General features: G+C 38.2%; 2 protein-coding genes and 1 long non-coding RNA gene across 9 annotated transcripts; all 3 read right to left on the bottom strand.

Moving 5' to 3' along the window:
* Window positions 1-1,131: 1,131 nt before the first annotated feature.
* Window positions 1,132-1,894, bottom strand: LOC135625154 (uncharacterized). The gene is made up of 2 exons (XR_010491919.1): window positions 1,730-1,894; window positions 1,132-1,275 (listed from the first exon to the last, which is right to left on the bottom strand). It is a non-coding gene; the product is annotated as an uncharacterized LOC135625154 (long non-coding RNA).
* Window positions 1,895-2,368: 474 nt separating this feature from the next.
* On the bottom strand, window positions 2,369-11,631 carry LOC103969834 (ent-kaur-16-ene synthase, chloroplastic-like). Of its 7 annotated transcripts, none has more exons than XM_065129524.1 (16): window positions 11,470-11,627; window positions 10,335-10,454; window positions 9,731-9,865; window positions 8,984-9,036; window positions 8,613-8,898; window positions 8,360-8,540; window positions 5,987-6,228; window positions 5,778-5,898; window positions 5,604-5,701; window positions 5,307-5,524; window positions 5,051-5,163; window positions 4,868-4,966; window positions 4,565-4,780; window positions 4,332-4,473; window positions 4,014-4,259; window positions 2,369-2,772 (listed from the first exon to the last, which is right to left on the bottom strand). In XM_065129524.1, the coding sequence occupies exons 3-16, from the start codon at window positions 9,777-9,779 to the stop codon at window positions 2,464-2,466; spliced, it is 2,373 nt and encodes a 790-aa protein (XP_064985596.1). In that variant the 5' UTR covers window positions 9,780-9,865; window positions 10,335-10,454; window positions 11,470-11,627; the 3' UTR covers window positions 2,369-2,463. The 7 variants fall into 7 exon arrangements, with proteins under 7 accessions (XP_064985596.1, XP_064985597.1, XP_064985598.1 ...); XM_065129525.1 differs by having other exon boundaries at window positions 10,340-10,454; XM_065129526.1 differs by lacking the exon at window positions 11,470-11,627 and adding an exon at window positions 10,878-11,130.
* Window positions 11,632-12,802: 1,171 nt separating this feature from the next.
* On the bottom strand, window positions 12,803-19,965 carry LOC135625149 (ent-kaur-16-ene synthase, chloroplastic-like). Its single transcript, XM_065129530.1, has 14 exons — window positions 18,483-19,965; window positions 17,737-17,795; window positions 17,366-17,651; window positions 17,111-17,291; window positions 15,936-16,153; window positions 15,727-15,847; window positions 15,553-15,650; window positions 15,256-15,473; window positions 14,999-15,111; window positions 14,818-14,916; window positions 14,515-14,730; window positions 14,282-14,423; window positions 13,962-14,207; window positions 12,803-13,154 (listed from the first exon to the last, which is right to left on the bottom strand). The coding sequence occupies exons 1-14, from the start codon at window positions 18,529-18,531 to the stop codon at window positions 12,846-12,848; spliced, it is 2,355 nt and encodes a 784-aa protein (XP_064985602.1). The 5' UTR covers window positions 18,532-19,965; the 3' UTR covers window positions 12,803-12,845.
* Between the last annotated feature and the right edge of the window lie 34 nt (window positions 19,966-19,999).

Genomic DNA, 19,999 nt, shown 5'->3' with positions numbered 1-19,999 from the left:
TTCCTGCTGTTTCTCTTAGTTGTTTTCATCTGATAACTTGTGTCTCATTCTCTTTGCGTGTCAATTGACCCTCCTATTTGCGATGGCATAATATTCTTCGGGCTTCTTTTAATCTTCCTTTTTCAGTAGAACATGTTTATTGGAAAATACAGTCTTATTATGATGCACCTTACTCGTGTTGTTAGTTCTTGAATCATTAGTTAGAGTGGTAAAGCACTTTCTTTGAATTGTTGATTTTTAGATATTCTTGTTGTTTAATATTTAATATCATTCCTCCTTTATGCATATTGCTGCTCTCTCACAAAGGCCAAACCACACGAAGTTATAGGAGTGATGACAACGAAATGCCCAAATCGTATGCGTCATCTTCCGTTACTGTATGCGTCATCATCATCATCATCATCATCTTCTTCTTCTGTTTCGCTTTGTTCTACTACGAAATGCCCAAATTGTTATTTGTTGTGCACATAAATTTGCATGGTTGACGAAAGGTGGGGTGGGTCTCTGCTGATGAGCAACTCCTCAAATGGGTGTGACGGGAGGCATTCGCTGTGGAGGCGGTGGAGGGAGTTTCACATCAATACTTTAGTCAGTTAATTAAGTGGAAACCCTAAACCCTAATATTTACCCGAGGTAGTTTCACATCAATTTTGTTTACGAGCAACATTTCCCATCATTCAAGCCTCATCTGTTGCTTCCAATGAGGAGGGTCATGTAAAAGCAAAATCTCCTGGAAGAATAAATAGCATCGACCAGTATCCTAGTGTCGTCCTATAATAGATACACATCCACAAACATCTTATGAGGAGATATCTCGATAATAAGAGGGAATTACTATATGAGTATTAACGGAGACAAGAACACCTCATCCTCCTCACGTGGGTGGACCGATTCTTGACTAAGATAGCCATTATAGCGGCCAAGAAAAGAAGCTTCCGTCTTCCCGGGATGCCCTTTTCAGGGCAACCCTAGAGACAGATAGATAGATAGATGTTTGGGAATCGAATGAATCAAAACCAATTGAACCGAGACATTTTAGGTCTTGGCGGGCGGAAACTAGCAAGAAGATGAAGTTGGCGAACGATGCAAATACAAGGAGAGCAACAACGAAGAAAACCAACACCACATCGGTGAAGAAAAAGTAGTAAGATTCATACTATAAAAGTGAAAACTCTGATAAATTATAATATCCGTTCAATATTATAATCAGTTTACCACAGTTCTTTGTCCTCGAAACCCAAGTCCAAGAAAGAACGGTAGCACCAATTTGTTTTCCTAAAATGGGAAGCATTCCAGCATCAAGAACAGTGATCGGGAACGAGAAGGGGATAACCATACAAAAAGAAATGATATACAGGAAAGAAAAAAGCAATACGACCGACGAAGAAAGGCAAGAATCTCTTTATAAGAGCAAGAACTCGAGGAAACAAAGCAAGTACCCTATCACAACAATCCTTACCCTCCCCTCATGTCTCCCCACATTCAATCCTTACCTTCCAGATGAACAACATAGGAAGAAAGGAAACAGGATCTGAAGCCTATGTCTCCCCACATTCTTCTTGCAGAGGAACAAAAGAGTAAGAAAAGAAGCCGATCAAAAGAACACAACAAGATCTCAAGGTCAAGAAAGCGCACGAGCATATCAGAGATCAAGAAAGATTCGGAACGTTAAACAGGATGAGATCGTCTCTGTCGACGAGAAAAAAGAAAGAGAGGGATAGAAGGTCACCTCAGGGAGAAGGCGAAAAGAAGAAGAGGACGCCGAAAGGAAGGTGCTTCTCCTCCAGGGACGACTCCGCTTTCTTGACGTTCTCCGTCGCCTCCACCACCATGGCCTTCTCCTCTTCAGTCTTCCCCTCTCCTTCGGAGAGCCGAGAAAGAGCGGGGAAATCACGCAAGGGACCGGTGCGCAGCGAATGGCGAGAGAGCAGTTAGTTATAATGGGCTTTCCTAACGCACGCTGTGGGTTCGATCTCATGCATCTCAACCGTCAAATATGCATCCTGATTCGTTGAATTAAAGAATCTGACGGTTAATGATGTGACCACCGTTTTACTTAGGATACAACCCGAGCGCATCCTATCAATTTCTAGCTTTTCTGCAGGATGGCCAATCGAAACAGATCGTGTGAAGGTGGTGATTTATAGATTCTTGGGATGAGGGGACGTGATGCGACGTCAGCTCACGACGAACTCGTAGGCGCCGCATTCCACGATAGATGGCTGTGCATGCATTTAAGTATTTTCTTTATTATTAACATATATGAGTGATCATTAGATATAACCTTCCGGACGATAACCAAGAATAAGAGATGAGAAGAAGCAGGTTAGAGATGTACTGCTGGTAATCGTTTGCAGCGGGGAAAGGATGAGAAACCTAACAATCATTTATTGCCATAATAAACTCATCAGTTTGGCTTATAAAAGACCATCAAACGCCTCCACTTATTCCCCAAGAATTCGATTATATTTGGCTGACCTTTAGTGGTTCATGAATGACTGAATTCACAGCACCAAGCATCTCGTTTGGCGAAGTAAATCCATCGGTCTTCATGTAGAAGACATGCAGGATCCTGCACATCTTCCAAAAGAGATCCTTGCAAGGCCTTGGGACGACACTTCCATCTTGTTGCAGCACCAGCCTCAAGAGCTCAGTCCTACTTCCGTCGATGGCCCTTTGCATCTCTTTCTTCACCTCTTCTTCCGAAGCTGAACCATGACTGTGAAGAATACGTAGTGACACGCTGTTCAACTTTCCTTCCTTGCCTTCTCTCTGCCCATGTAATGATGATAATTTAGAATAAGTTAAACGACAGCAACAGAGTATACTCACAAGAAAACAATGATTAAGAGCACAGATGTCACTAGAAATGTCAACAGGATCTATCTTTCGAATCATCATACAACTTACAATGGTCATCCTTTTCCTCAGCACGTCTGCTAAATTCACAAATATGGGGGTTTCACAATTACAGCATTTAGTTGCAGTCAAGCAAGTAAATATTACAGGGTTTCCAGAATGGAAACAGGAAACCACTCAAAAGAACAAAGATCAAGCAATTAAATACAGGATTTCGAGAATGGAAATAGGAAACCCCTCAAAGGAAGAAAGATCTTATCGTATACAATTGATAAAACAAATGAAGCAGCATGCCACATGATTAAATCAGAAAAAATATATGGCCTTTTTCACAGAACAAAGGAAGAGCTTAATATATAGCAATTTCAAGGCATATTTAACAGTCCAGAATGAAGGCAAAAAAAGGAACAAATGTTGGAAGGATGAAAGTATTCTTACGGGTGAAAGAACTACTGCTTAAAATCCAAACTGAAGATTCCGGAACCATGTTTCTAAGTGTAAAATATCATTCAAACCATGATTCTAACATGACCAAGTGGAAGATGTAGATTATATTTCTGAGGATAAATGTATAACATGATTGATCACAAACCCTAACATACAGATGACAATAGGCATCAATAATTTTTCTATAACTGTCCATGGATATACTCTAAACCAAGGTATGCAATTTTGTATCGTATTAGAATTTCGACATTCGCTCGGTACGATACGATACTATATACCGAGCGGTATACGATTCGGTATATCGCTCGGTATATATATATATATATATATATATATATATATATATAAGATTATATATAAATATTCTTATAAAAGGCGACGTCACGTCGCCTCGACGATGTCGCCGAAAAAGGTGACGCGACATCACCTTTTATTTTATATATATATATATATATATATATATATATATATATATATATATATATATATCGTTCCATCCGGTAACTGATGGTCCATGTACCGATAAGCTGATGGACCGGTATGTACCACCCATATCAGACGGTATTATTCGAAATTGTATACTTTGCTCTAAATACAATTAGCAACAAAATATACAACTCACTAAACAATGCCACACCCTAAGTTTTTGTGTGATTTCATACAGCATTTGTTAATTGTAAGGATAATTTGTATAAAGAAAATCTTACTTGAAAACCTCGTATGTCGTTAAGAAGACGCCCACATGTGCTTACTAGTTTGAGCAAATTCAGATATTCTGGATGATTGACAACATATTCAGGAAGCTGTGGCCCAACAAAATAGAGCGCTGGGAGGATAATTGGTCCTAAAGCAAAGGACACATATCCATTCAACATGTACTCATCCAGTGTTGGAACTTCTTTGTTGAGTGTCCACTCTGCCTCTTTCATCATGGACTTCATCAAACTAAGCCACTGAAATCAAATAATTTGTCAAAACCTTCACCCTCAAGGAGAAAAGAGAGAGGGAGAGGGATTTGATCTCACTATTTCAACTAAATGATGGGTGATGCTACGCTGCTGCAATGCAGATGCCCTAATACCGAGCTCATTTATTGTACTAAACAGAGCAGAAAAAATAATCTTGACTTGTTCCGAGCAGGACTCTTCTTTCCAAGTTCCATCCCACCTGTTAAAATTCAAGAAAGATAACTTTGTACCTAATGAACTTTTAAAATAATCATCAGGTGGAGCTCAAACAAAAAGGAAATAGCACATACTTCTCAACCAATGAAATAAGATTTTCAAGCTCTTCTCTGGATCCTCCAAAGTCGAAGAAGTCATCAACAACAGTGGTGAGAATACTATTTTTGGCCCAGGACATGCGAGCTTCAGACATTTCAGGAGAGAAAAGAGTAGCAGCAGCAGAAAAATAGCAATATGCCTGCTTCTGCCGGGCAAATTCTAGCTGATCCAATTTATTCTCTTTGACCCAACTGTCAAGATGAAATAGTACCATCATAAAACATATACTGGAGAATTAAGCTACAATGTCATGGTTCAGAAAAAGAAAGCAAACCTACTCCTCAAGATTTTGGAGTTCTTTGTGATATATAGACTGAGAAGTACAGAAATCTTCCAGTGCCAGTCCTAAGAGATTATTGTCATTTATACCACCATATCTGTTTTAAAGTTCAGTTTAGAAATCAATAACAAGAAGCAAATAGTAAATAGTCCCTTGCCAACATATTGTATAGTTAACTTACTGGTATAATGTTTTGAGAACATGGAACTTTTCAGCACCGAAGTTCTCAATATTTCTTTTGTGCTCTAGGCGATCAAGATTTGCATAAAACGGAAAGTTTAGAGCATAATCTACCTGGAAGAGCAATAAATGAATGCAAAAATTTAAATAACACTTCCAAGGATCTGCTCATATACAACAAATGGTCAACAAAATAACCAGCCTTCAATACGAAGCATCAGCTTTGCATCATTGCCAAAGACAATCAACCAGTTTACCTCTTGTAAAGCAACTTGCGGTCCAAGTTTTTGGTTGCAAATCAATGCTTGCTTGAGAAAGTCTCTTGACCAGGAGCCCAGTTTATCTAAAACTTGTTCATTTGGTGAGATTTTGATTTGTGATGCCTTGTAAAGTTCCAAAACGGTACTCACATCTTTTAGGTATCCTTGCAGGGAGTTGCAGAAATAGTTTACTTCACTGAACTTGGTAAAGCAATCTACAAAAACATTTTAACCATCATCCATGATACAATAGATGTGGTAACAAAGGCTGAATCAAAACGTAAAACAAATTACCCGAGGATACATCATATCCATTCATTCGTAAAAGACGAAAAGCCATGGCACATGTGGCCATGTCTGAACTAATTTCTTCAACGTTTAGCAACCAGCATCTGCAAATTCAGCTAGGATCAAGTTATTTTAAATTAAAATCTCAACGTATTAAAAATTTTATTTTTAGCATGGCACCTATATATTCTGTCCAAAATGCTCTTTATCTCGCGACTAAAATGTCGAGCGACTCCCAACCTTTCAATGTTGTCAATCATGCAAAGATGTATATGCACATCTACAGGATATGAAGTAGGAACTGTGAAAAACCAACAAGTGTATTCAATAAATTGTGTAATATTAGCAAACTCACCTTTACATCTTATGAGACAAGGGAATGATGTCACCTGAACAGCCAAACCTCGATAGAAGAGAACGCAAATACTCGAGAGCTTTAGCATCATAAATATGCATCAGTGCAGCAGCAGTTGTGGATGGTGAATTGAATAGCGATCCATTTTCCCTTTGATATTTCATAATTTCTCTCCAGTCCAATATATTCCCCAATCCTTCTGCAACATATGCTAAATAGGCTTTTCGTCCCTCACAATTGTTTCCTTGTTCTCTAAATAATAATATATGAACAATTCTGAGGAGCAATTTCAGAGTATAAAAAGGACATAAACAACAGATCATATAGATGCCGAAATACAACACATTATAAATTCAACTATGTTCAAGAATGATAATCAACAAAAAGGGCAAATATATAAACCCCATGAAATCTATAATTCTATATAACATATAGAGATACTTGTTTTATATTTTTTGAGGAAAGATACTATTTTACGTTTGCTTCTACTTATAGAATCTAGACACGAAGTGGACCAGCAAGAGCTATGTATAAAATTGCCAATGGCTACACCACATAATAAAAAGCAAACAGTACATGTTCCCCAACATAAAGACTCAAAATAGTTCATCAGAAAAAAAACAAGAACATTCCAAAACCATTTGTTATACTAGTCAACCATGTAAGCAATCTCATTTTAAATGACACTAAATAGTGATGGTGATTAGCCACAGGTTTCTATTCTTGCTAATTTAATGATCTTGGAGGCAACAACTAAATTATCATTAAATACAACATATAGTGATATCACTTTATTGCTTTCACTCATAGTCATGACTTAAGCATTAAAGAGGAATGAATTAGCCAACTGGATATTAAGCTCATGAATATGACAAAATAAATTAAACAGATCAAAGATGAAACAATGCTGTATAACAATCAATGAAGCCTTTCACTTGCACCATGAAGTGATAACTAATAAAAGAGCCCTTGCAATTTTACAATAAAAAATTTAAATTCTTGACTTAATGCAGACCAGAATGAGCAAACAATTCAATAAGATAGGTAGTTCTCTAATTTTCAGTAAATTCACCTGAAATAACTTAAAAAATGTGTACAGATTGCTATAATTAAAAGTAGCATATAATATCTTGTACAAAAAATTACTGATAAACCAGCTTGAAAAGTACAATATTAGCAAAATATATCTAAACCTAAAATGCAATAAGAACCAATACATCTTGTCAATATTTTGTCAACCTTTTAGTAAAGTCTTCTAACGTTTTCAAACCAAGTTATCCTTCCTCAACAATCAGAAGACTGTATAAGACAAAGAGCTAAAGTGCCATCACAGAAAACATAATCTAGATATTCATGCTCCATTACATTATAGAATTTTGGTTACTAAAGGATGAGTCTACAGTAAAAGAAGGTAAAACATTAAACAAGAATATAACAAGTAGACTAGATTCAACACAGTAGTTGAATACCAGAAGAAGATGAATGGTCAATTTAGTAGCTATATGTGTGATGAGAAAGATATCTGTACCCATTTTGTGGAACGATATCATCTCAGCCAAAGTTATAAAGAGGCTCAAGGCTCGCTAAGGTCTCTCAGAGCCTAGGCATGATGTGAGACATGCATCTCACAAGCACGAGGCATATTTGGAATGACAAAGCAAAGGCCCAACATCCACATAAATGTAAAATGTATCACTTTCATGTCAGTGTTACATACAAGGTTTGCTAAACTGGTTGGTTTGGTACAGTCTACTGGGTTTTTATCGGCCCAACCGTCGACCGGTACACGGACAAGCCCAAACTGGACAGTCTGGTCTGGTTCAAATATTATATATAAGTATCTTATTTCTTTTACCCTTTTAGTTAGGGTTCCAAAGCACCGGCTCCTTGAGCTCATGAAGAGGCCCAAAGAGCTGCCACTCGCCACTTGCACGGATTGCAGCTCACCACTCGCTGCCCACTGTGCACTCAGGTACACCTCCTTTTTCTTTCCTTCTTTTTCCTTCTTCTATCTTCTTCCTCCTATTCCTTCCTCTTTCTCAACTTCTTCCTCTTTTTCATACTTCTCCTTTTTTTCCTTTGCTTCCTCTTCCTTCTTCCTCCCCTCCTCCCCCTCTCCGACGGTTCACAGGTACACTGGAACGGACCAAACCCATACAGTCCAACTATGGACCGGCACAGGTCATCACCGAAACTGCAAACCATTGTCATACACGCTAAAATAACATACTATATTATTGCTATTTGTTAATTCGACTGGCTTCATGGATCTTGTAAGCGCTGTGTCAAGGAGATATGTAAGATTCGAACATTGCCAGGTATCTATCGTACATATGATTCACAAGAAAAAAAGGAGAATTCAAATATGAGAAATCCTGAAAACACAAAATACTTAAATAATTCCAACCTTTGTAGTTCTGCGTCTCGCTTGCAAAGCATGTTATTTATGTCACTTTGGTCGATGGGAATTTCTAAACCAATGTTGAGGGCATATTCGAGCATACCAGGAAATATAATATCAAAGCCAATAGGAGAATGCAATTGCTCATCGACAATGCGAGAAAAGTTACTTTCAATAAAGCTGAGACCTGCAATAATGACAATAAACAGTCAATTAATGCACACACAGTTCAAATTTATGACTCTTGTTTTGCATATACCTCTCCTAACATGTTCTTGACCAGATTTCCATCGCTCGAGTGCAAGTATACATGCCAAAGTGGAAGCCAGACCATCATTAATAAGAGAGGGATGGAAATGATGAAGTCCCCATGAGCCATCAGGATGTTGATTGTCTAATATCCAATTCAGAGATTGTGGGAAACATGGACGCTGAGGAGACATCGGAGAAGGGACCATTGCTACCCATGCAGTGTCATAAGATGAAGCTGAAAGTTCAATCTTCTGCAAATGCTCCCTGATTCTTTCCATCGATCCATTTGAGTACTGAAATGCATTTGGAAATTACAGTCCATCCACATGTATCATTACTAGATTTAGAAGACATAGATGAATGAAACTGACATCATACCAGTAATGTACTGTTGCCACTTGTATGCTTCTTGCATCCATGATCTAGTTTTGCTGCACGTCAAATCAAAAAAGATCAAAAGAAATTAGAACACAGCAAGGACATCAGTAACTGAAGAAACTAAACCCAAGAGGACAATTTTGTCAGCACCTCCTCACATAGAGATAAAAGAAGGGAAAAAAAGAATCATAGAATCAATTCATGTCAGTTTTAACAATTTATGAAGAAAAAGACGCTGATGTGTAGCAAACAATATAACAAGGAAAAAGATGCATAATCAAAATCAGCAGTATGTTATATCTTGGTTAGCCCAAGTAAACAAATTAACTCTTCTCCGTAAGTGTCGGAAGAACTTTATGCTCAAGAAAACTACTAAATAAACTAATAACTTTGGAGGCATCTCGATCATAAATGAAAAGATTGAATCTTTACTTTCAGGTTTTTACTTTCTGAAAAAGAAAAAAAGGCAAAGCACAATTATCATAAGAAACACAGTCCATAAACGACAATATAACCGCTATCAAGCATTATAACAAGAATAAATTAAGCCATGAAAAACATAATTTCATCGATAGTCCACATCAAACATGTCAGATAACTGAAAATACCAAGTCAACAAACATGAAATACTGACATTAAAAGGTTTATCTTCTAAATGGAATTGTAGAACAGAAAATAATAATGATGAAGAAGAAGCGGATAGTATCTAAGGAGACCTTTCATGCTCGGATTAGAAAAGTTAAGTACCTCTTGGAGCAGGACCTCTGACAAATTGTGCAATTGGCAAACCAGACATTTGAGAATCTCAATCTCTAATGCTTGAAATGGAACCTTACAGAGAACAGAATCCGACAGGCACTGCGCTACACTTGTAAATGTACACTGGAAGAAAAAAAGAAAGGATTGAATAAAACAGAGGGACGAGAAGCAAAGCTTCATGAATATTGAACGAGAATGCAAAATTTGGTGATGGAATGTTCAATTGTTTAGACACTATTCGACTATTATTGCTATGTTAGATCATATAAATGACCTGATGAAATCAAACTAAAGCAAAGAAAAGATTGCAGATGATTTGTAAGGTGCATCAATCTTGCGATTTTCGAGGTCCAGTAGCTTTCCTTCCTTGGAAAATAACGTTCTTTCCCTGTTACACTATGCCGATCTTTTATCATAACACCTTTTTTTTTGTCTTTTTGATATACTCATATGCAGAAGATTCTTATTCTTAGTGGCACATATTTTAAGGAACATGTATCTTTTTAATTTTTATTGATAAAGAAAAGTTCGAACTTGCAAACCAATACTGCATCAATGAAAATGAAAGGAAAGGGATATCCTTGCTTCTCACTCTACCAACGCTTAAAGACAAGAGGAGTGATGTATTCCGATTTTCCCTTTGATGAGAACAGCCATGTCGAAGATCATTATCATCATATCCTTATCTCATCATACGAATGCAAGTCTTTTCCTGTAAACAAATTCAATCTTCTAGTTAAACTTGACACAGGAATAACCAACGTACCGGCTGATGTGGAAAGTCTCACATCGTACTATGAGCAACCGTTCAAAAAGGATGTAAAAGTCTCTTCTAGCCGACATATTCTTAGTTTTCAAATTTATGGAAGGTGACTGTCAAACCACAAAAGGATGTACATCAATTTCACCCTGATGGAACACAACTTCCCTGAAATCAAGGGCAACGTATTTCCAACCTAAAGTAGCCATGTAAAAAAATATAACCTATCAATAATTCCACAAACTTAGCTTCGAACCGAACTGGATCGGATTGAAACAAATGGAGGTGCATACATATACATGCATCAAGAGACGAATAGGCACCTCACTCACACATATGAATACATATACATGCGCATGGTATGCAGATGTTTACCTAGGTCCAATTTAACCCCATATGGGGGAGGAGGAGCTACAGCCTCCGAGGGCTGGATAGGCGCAGAATAAGCTCAGGGTGCACAAAGCGCCAATGCGAGGAATTGAAATCTAGCGCTTCTAAACCCAGCAGAATGCACTATCGCCCGGTAAAAGAAGGCTATCGAACACACACACATGCCCATGCACATACATAGATAAAAGAGTAAAGAACTCAACAAGCATTGAAAGGGCCCGGATCAAAGTCATATCAGAGATATACGGCTACAGAATGGCCCAATCTATCTATCTATCTACCTTATCTAGTTAAAAAACACCAGGCCCCTTCCTTTATGATACCCATAAAAGAATCGTGGGTACAAAATCACGGCCAGTTATTCATCATCCAGTCATCGAGAGTACGAAGGAATTCGCGTTCCCAGCACAGAGACAAGGTTATATATGTCATGCGATGCACCAAAAAGAGTCGGAGGGAAAACGTGGTCCGCAGAAGAACAGATAAGTTGTTGGGTTTTCACAATCTCGAAAAAAAAATGAAGCGGAGAGGAATAGGGGGGCGAGGAGACGAAGGAGAGGGGCGATGGAAACATTACCAGCAGCGACCGGAATCGAACTTCTTGACTCGCACGAAGGCGAAGGAGAGCGGGCCGAGGCGGCAAGCACAGGAAAAGAAGGTGAGTGCGCAATGGTACGGCGAGGTTCGTCGCACACAAATATGCCTACCGATTTCTTTCTCTCTGCAGCATCAGAAAATAAAACTAAAGCGGGGGGTTTCCCTTAAATCCATCATCAGGGATCACGGCCATTCCAACTCGTCGTGGGGCCCACATCAGGATCTTGATTGATTCGTTGCGATTTGGGTTCCATGTATTTTTTGAGGAGCATCGGAGCCAGCAATAAATGCTGCTTCTTAGAAACAGACGAAATAGCTTTCGAGTTTGATTACGGACGAAGAAAAGATTGAACAGATACTTCGATCCAAGCAGCAGAATAGTTAGTTGTGAATCAAGTCATTCTACGGTCGGAATGGGGAAGTCAATTCCAATTTGATCCCCATCACAGGATGATTGTAAACTTTACGAGCTTTAATTGTATCTTCCGACAAACGAGGTGGGAATTAATTATAGATGAAGATGGATACGCGTTCCAAACGCTTGGATGCCTCGTAAGCCAAGACAAGACAAGGCCAACAACCATTTAATTAATTGTACCTACCGGTAACTTTCAGACTCCGCACCCTACGGCACACCCTCTGGCCCGCATAAAGAAAGAGGGACACATCACCGCCTTTTGCATTTTTCTTGTTGGGACACCGATACAGCCAGCACAGGGATAGGGATGAAGACCGATCACAACGAAAGCCTAAGACATTCGCTGCGACAGAGGTAACAGGCTGAATTGAATTGAGCCAGAGGCATCTTAGTTGAAAATTTAACTAAGATAGAGGTAGGCCAAACAAACGAGTCAGAAAATTCAACCCGTGAGTTCGATGTCTGTAAGTCAAAAAATTCGACCCGCATTAAGATATTCACTATGACATAAGCATAAACTTGATATACTCGAAACATCCAAATCGGAAAAACCTCTCCTAACACCTATCCATGGTACGGACCTCTTTCACAAAAAAACACTCTACACCCATACAATTCCTTAATACTAACTTGAGCATCGGGAAGGATTTGGTTAAAAAATCCCCCCAACGTCAACCTTTGTGCGAGACCATCGAGGAGACCGAAACCCACCTAGGCCTCACCTTGGAACCACCTCGATTACTCGAAGACTATCCATAGGCCATCTCAAACACCTCAGTGTCACACAAGCACCTCATAAGATCGCCATGATGGTTATACGGATGATTCCTCGCTTTCGGGTCAAGATTGAGCCGTGCCGACTACTGGTCGACGACATCAAAGCAACAACAGCTGATAAAAAACCATCAAACTCCTCCATTTATTCCCCATGAATTCCATTACATGTGGCTGACCTTTAGTGGTTCATGAATGACTGAATTCACAGCACCAAGCATCTCGTTTGGCGAAGTAAATCCATCGGTCTTCATGTAGAAGATATGCAGGATCCTGCACATCTTCCAGAAGAGATCCTTGCAACGCCTTGGGACGACACTTCCATCTCGTTGCAGCACCAGCCTCAAGAGCTCAGTCCTACTCCCGTCGATGGCCCTTTGCATCTCTTTCTTCACCTCTTCTTCCGAAGCCGAACCATGACTGTGAAGAATACGTAGTGACACGCTGTTCAACTTTCCTTCCTTGCCTTCTCTCTGCCCATGTAACGATGATAGTTTAGAATAAGTTAAAACGACAGCAACAGAGTCAACTCACAAGAAAACAATGATTAAGAGCCCAGATGCCACTAGAAATGTCAACAGGATGTATCTTTCGAATCATCATACAACTTACAATGGTCATCCTGTTCCTCAGCATGTCGGATAAAATCACAAATACGGGGGGGTTTCACAACTACAGGCATTTAGTTGCAGTCAAGCAAGTAAATATTACAGGATTTCGAGAATGAAAACAGGAAACCCCTCAAAGGAAGAAAGATCTTATTGTATACAATTGATAAAACAAATGAAGCAGCATGCCACATGATTAAATCAGAAAAAAAATGTGGCCTTTTTCACAGCATAAAAGAAGAGCTTAATATATAACAATTTCAAGGCATATTTAACAGTCCAGAATGAAGGCAAAAAAAGGAACATATGCTGGTAGTATGAAAGTATTCTTACGGGCGAGAAAGAACTACTGCTTAAAATCCAAACTGAAGATTCCGAAACCATGTATGTTTCCAAGTGTAAATTATCATTCAAACCATGATTCAAACATGGCCAAATGAAAGATGTAGATTATGTTTCTGAGGATAAATGTATAACATGATTGATCACAAACCCTAACATACAGATGACAATAGGCATCTATAATTTTTCCATAACCGTCCATGTATATACTCTAAACACAACTAGCAAGAAAACATATAACTCACTGAACAATGCCACTCCCTAAGTTTTTGTGCGATTTCATACAGCATTTGTTAATTGTAAGGATAATTTGTATAAAGAAAATCTTACTTGAAAACCTTGCATGTCGTTAAGAAGACGCCCACATGTGCTTACTAGTTTGAGCAAATTCAGATATTCTGGATGATTGACAACATATTCAGGAAGCTGTGGCCCAACAAAATAGAGCGCTGGGAGGATAACTGGTCCTCCAGCAAAGGACAGACATCCATTCAACATGTACTCATCCAGTGATGGAACTTCTTTGTTGAGTGTCCACTCTGCCTCTTTCATCATGGACTTAATCAAACTAAGCCACTGAAATCAAATAATTTGTCAAAACCTTCTCCCTTAAGGAGAAAAGACAGAGGGAGAGAAGGATTTGATCTCACTATTTCAACTAAATGGTGGGTGACGCCATGCCGCTGCAATGCAGATGCCCTAATACCGAGCTCATTTATTGTATTAAACAGAGCAGAAAAAATAATCTTAACTTGTTCAGAGCAGGACTCATCTTTCCAGGTTCCATCCCACCTGTTAAAATGCAAGAAAGATAACTTTGTACCTAATGAACTTTTAATATAATCGTCTAGTGGAGCTCAAACAAAACGGAAATAGCACATACTTCTCAACCAACGAAATAAGACTTTCAAGCTCTTCTCTGGATCCTCCAAAGTCGAAGAAGTCATCAACAACAGTGGCGAGAATACTATTTTTGGCCCAGGACATGCGAGCTTCAGACATTTCAGGAGAGAAAAGAGTAGCAGCAGCAGAAAAATAGCAATATGCCTGCTTCTGCCGGGCAAATTCTAGCTGATCCAATTTATTCTCTTTGACCCAACTGTCAAGATGAAATAGTACCATCATAAAACATATACTGGAGAATTAAGCTACAATGTCATGGTTCAGAAAAAGAAAGCAAACCTACTCCTCAAGATTTTGGAGTTCTTTGTGATATATAGACTGAGTAGTACAGAAATCTTCCAGTGCCAGTCCTAAGAGATTATTGTCATTTATACCACCATATCTGTTTTAAAGTTCAATTTAGAAATCAATAACAAGAAGCAAATAGTAAATAGTCTCGCCAACATATTGTATAGTTAACTTACTGGTCTGATGTTTTGAGAACATGGAACTTTTCAGCACCGAAGTTCTCAATATTTCTTTTGTGCTCTAGGCGATCAAGATTTGCATAAAACAGAAAATTTAGAGCATAATCTACCTGGAAGAGCAATAAATGAATGCAAAAATTTAAATAACACTTCCAAGGATCTGCACACATACAACGAATGCCCAACAAAATAACCAGCCTTCAATGTGCAAGTATCAGCTTTGAATCATTGCCAAAGATGATCAACCAGTTTACCTCTTGTAAAGCAACTTGCGGTCCAAGTTTTTGGTTGCTAATCAATGCTTGCTCGAGAAAGTCCCTTGACCAGGAGCCTAGTTTGTCTAAAACTTGTTCATTTGGTGAGATTTTGATTTGTGATGCCTTGTAAAGTTCCAAAACAGTACTCACATTTTTAAGGTATCCTTGCAGCGAGTTGTAGAAATAGTTTACTTCGCTGAACTTGGTAAAGCAATCTACAAAGACATGTTAACCATCACCCACGACACAATAGATATGGTAACAACGGCTGAATCAAAACCTGAAACAAATTACCTGAGGATACATCATATCCATTCATTCGTAAAAGACGAAAAGCCATGGCACATGTGGCCATGTCTGAACTAATTTCTTCATCGTTTAGCAACCAGCATCTGCAAATTCAGCTAGGATCAAGTTATTTTAAATCAAAATCTCAACGTATTAAAAAATTTATTTTTAGTGTGGCACCTATATATTCTGTCCAAAATGCTCTTTATCTCGTGACTAAAATGTCGAGCGACTCCCAACCTTTCAATGTTGTCAATCATGCAAAGATGTATATGCACATCTACTGGATATGAAGTAGGAACTGTGAAAAACCAACAAGTGTATTCAATAAATTGTGTAATATTAGCAAACTCACCTTTACATCCTATGAGACAAGGGAATGATGTCACCTGAACTGCCAAATCTCGATAGAAGAGAATGCAAATACTCGAGAGCTTTAGCATCATAAATATGCATCAGTGCAGCAGCAGTTGTGGATGGTGAATTGAATAGCGATCCATTTTTCCTTTGATATTTCATAATTTCTCTCCAGTCCAATATATTCCCCAATCCTTCTGCAACATATGCTAAATAGGCTTTTCGTCCCTCACGATTGTTTCCTTGTTCTCTAAATAATATACGAATAATTCTGAGTGAGCAATTTCAGAGCATAACAAGGCCATAAACAACAGATCATATAGATGCTGAAATACAACACATTATAAATTCAACTATGTTAAAGAACGATAATCAACAAAAAAGGAAAATATATAAACCCCATGAAATCTATATAACATATAGAGATACTTGTTTTATATTTTTTGAGGAAAGATACTATTTTGCATTTGTTTCTACTTATAGAATCTAGACACGAAATGGACCAGCAAGAGCTATGTATAAAATTGCCAATGGCTACACCACATAATAAAAAGCAAATGGTACATGTTCCCCAACATAAAGACTCAAAATAGTTCATCAGAAAAAAAACAAAAACATTCCAAAACCATTAGTTATACAGTATACTAGTCAACCATGTAAGCAGTCTCATTCTAAATGACACTAAATATTGACGGTGATTAGTCACAGGTTTCTATTCTTGCTATTTAATGATCTTGGAGGCAACAACTAAATTATCATTAAATACAACATATAGTGATATCACTTTATTGCTTTCACTCATAGGCATGACTTAAGCATCAAAGAGTAATGAATTAGCCAACTGGATATTAAGCTCACGAATATGACAAAATAAATTAAACAGATCAAGGATGAAACAATGCTGTATAACAATCAATGAAGCCTTTCACTTGCACCAAGAAGTGATAACTAATGAAAGAGCCCTGGCAATTTTACAATGAAAAATTAAAATTCTTGATTTAATGCAGGCCAGAATGAGCAAACTATTCAATAAGATAGGTAATTATCTAATTTTCAGTAAAATCACCTGAAATAACTTAGAAAATGTGTCTACTGATTGCTATAGTTAAAAGTAGCAAATAATATCTTGTATAAAAAATTACTGAGAAAAAAGGAGAATTCAAATATGAGAAATCCTGAAAACACAAATTACTTAAATAATTCCAACCTTTGTAGTTCTGCATCTCGCTTGCAAAGCATGTTTTTTGTGTCACTTTGGTCGATGGGAATTTCTAAGCCAATGTTGAGGGCATATTCAAGCATACCAGGAAATATAATATCAAAGCCAATAGGAGAATGCAATTGCTCATCGACAATGCGAGAAAAGTTACTTTCGATAAAGCTGAGACCTGCAATAATGACAATAAACAGTCAATTAATGCACACACACAGTTCAAATTTATGACTCTTGTTTTGCATATACCTCTCCTAACATGTTCTTGACCAGATTTCCATCGCTCAAGTGCAAGGATACATGCCAACGTGCAAGACAGACCATCATTAATAAGAGAGGGATGGAAATGATGAAGTCCCCATGAGCCATCAGGATGTTGATTGTCTAATATCCAATTCAGACATTGTGGGAAACATGGACGCTGAGGAGACATCGGAGAAGGGACCATTGCTACCCATGCAGTGTCATAAGATGAAGCTGAAAGTTCAATCTTCCGCAAATGCTCCCTGATTCTTTCCATCGATCCATTTGAGCACTGAAATGCATTTGGAAATTACAGTCCATCCACATGTGTCATTACTAGATTTAGAAGACATAGATGAATGAAACTGACATCATACCAGTAATGTCCTGTTGCCACTTGTATGCTTCTTGCATCCATGATCTAGTCTTGCTGCACCTCAAATCAAAAAAGATCAAAAGAAATTAGAACACAGCAAGGACATCAGTAACTGAAGAAACTAAACCCAAGAGGACAATTTTGTCAGCACCTCCTCACATAGAGATAAAAGAAGGGAAAAAAAGAATCATAGAATCAATTCATGTCAGTTTTAACTATTTATGAAGCAAAAGATGCTGATGTGAAGCAAACAATATAACAAGGAAAAAGATGCATAATCAAAATCAGGAGTATCTTATATCTTGGTTAGCCTAACTAAACAAATTAACTATTCTACGTAAGTGTCGGAAGAACTTTATGCTCAAGAAAACTACTAAATAAACTAATAACTTTGGAGGCATCTCGATCATAAATGAAAAGATTGAATCTTTACTATGAGGTTTTTACTTTCTGAAAAAGAAAAAAGGTACAGCACAGTTGTCATAAGAAGCACAGTCCATTAACGACAATATAACCACTATCAAGCATTATAACAAGAATAAATTAAGCCTTGAAAAACATAATTTCATCGATAGTCCACATCAAACATGCCAGATAACTGAAAATACCAAGTCAACAAACATGAAATACTGACATTAAAAGGTTTATCTTCTAAATGAAATTGAAGAACAGAAAATAATAATGATGAAGAAGAAGCGGATAGTATCTAAGGAGACCTTTCATGCTCGGATTAGAAAAGTTAAGTACCTCTAGGAGCAGGACCTCTGACAGGTTGTGCAATTGGGAAACCAGACATTTGAGAATCTCAATCTCTAATGCTTGAAATGGAACCTTACAGACAACAAAATCCGACAGGCACTGCGCTACACTTGCAAATGTACACCGGAAGAAAAAGAGAAAGGATTGAATAAAACAGAGGGACGAGAAGCAAAGCTTCATGAATAATATTGAACGAGAATGCAAAATTTCGTGATGTAATGTTCAATTGTTCAGACAATATTTGACTATTATTGCCATGTTAGATCATATAAATGACCTGATGAAATCAAACTAAAGCAAAGAAAAGATTGCAGCTGATTTGTAAAGTGCACCAATCTTGCGATTTTCGAGGTCCAGTAGCTTTCCTTCCTTGGAAAATAACGTTCTATCTCTGATACACTATGCCACACCTTTTTTTTTTTTTGATACACTCATATGCAGAAGATTCTTATTCTTAGTGACACATATTTTAAGGAACATGTATCTTTTTAATTTTTATTGATAAAGAAAAGTTCGAACTTGCAAACCAATACTGCATCGATGAAAATGAAAAGAAAGGGATATCCTTGCTTCTCAATCTACCAACGCTTAAAGACAAGAGGAGTGATGTATTCAGATTTTCCCTTTGATGAGAACAACCATTGTCGAAGATCATTATCATCGTCTCCTTATCTCGCCCGGTAAAAGAAGGGTATCGAACACACACACATGCTCACGCACATATATAGATAAAAGAGTAAAGAACTCGACAAGTATGAAAGGGCCCGGGTCAAAGTCATATCAGAAATCTATCAATCTACCAATCTATCAATCTCATGTACTAAACAAACAGCAGGCCCGTTCCTCTGTGATATCCATAAAAGAATCGTGGGTACAAAATCACAGCCAGATATGCATCATCCAGTCATCGTGGGTACGAGAGAATTCGTGTTCCCAGCACACAGAGAAGGTTGTATGCGTCATGCGATGCACCAAAAAGAGTCTGAGGTGGACGAATAATGGATTCGCCGCGGAAAACATGGTCCGCAGAAGAACAGATAAGTTCTTGGGTTTTCACAACCTTGGGCATCATCTCGAAAACGAAATGAAGCGGGGAGGAAGGAGAGGGGCGATGGAAACATTATCAGCGACCGGAATCGAACTTCTTGAGTCGCACGAGAGCGAAGGAGAGCGGGCCGACGCGGCAAGGACAGGAAAAGAAGGTGAATTTGCAATGGGGAGGTTTGTCACACACAAATATGCCTACCTATCTATGACGATCACGGCCAGACCAACTCATCGTGGGCCCCACCTCAGCGTCAGCAGCCGAGCTGGATCTTGCTCGTTTCGTTCGGTTTTGGTTTTCCAAGCCTTATTGAGGATCGTTGGCAATAAATGTTGCTTCTGAGAAACAGACGGTACACGGCGATGACCCAAAGAAATAGCTTTCGAGTTTCAGAACGGACGAAGAAAACGATTTTTCCCGAAGAAAGATTGAACAGATTCTATATCCAAGCAGCAGAGTA

This window comes from Musa acuminata, chromosome BXJ2-10 (genome assembly GCF_036884655.1).
Source record: "Musa acuminata AAA Group cultivar baxijiao chromosome BXJ2-10, Cavendish_Baxijiao_AAA, whole genome shotgun sequence".
Classification (NCBI taxonomy): domain Eukaryota; kingdom Viridiplantae; phylum Streptophyta; class Magnoliopsida; order Zingiberales; family Musaceae; genus Musa; species Musa acuminata.
The sequence above is the reverse complement of the archived record's forward strand: the minus strand, read 5'-3'. Positions and strand labels throughout refer to the sequence as shown.

Excerpts from the sequence above, each read along its gene's own strand:
- LOC135625149 (XM_065129530.1), bottom strand. The coding sequence starts at position 18,531 with ATGTCTGGTTTCCCAATTGCACAACCTGTCAGAGGTCCTGCTCCTAGA. Across the intron at positions 16,154-17,110 it reads CGAGATGCAGAACTACAAAG|AGAACAAGGAAACAATCGTG; the intron begins GTTGGAATTATT and ends TATATTATTTAG. Across the intron at positions 15,651-15,726 it reads ATTTTGGACAGAATATATAG|ATGCTGGTTGCTAAACGATG; the intron begins GTGCCACACTAA and ends CTGAATTTGCAG.
- LOC103969834 (XM_065129522.1), bottom strand. The coding sequence starts at position 9,779 with ATGTCTGGTTTGCCAATTGCACAATTTGTCAGAGGTCCTGCTCCAAGA. Across the intron at positions 9,037-9,730 it reads CAGAGGTCCTGCTCCAAGAG|CAAAACTAGATCATGGATGC; the intron begins GTACTTAACTTT and ends TTTGACGTGCAG. Across the intron at positions 4,967-5,050 it reads GTTCTCAAAACATTATACCA|ATATGGTGGTATAAATGACA; the intron begins GTAAGTTAACTA and ends ACTTTAAAACAG.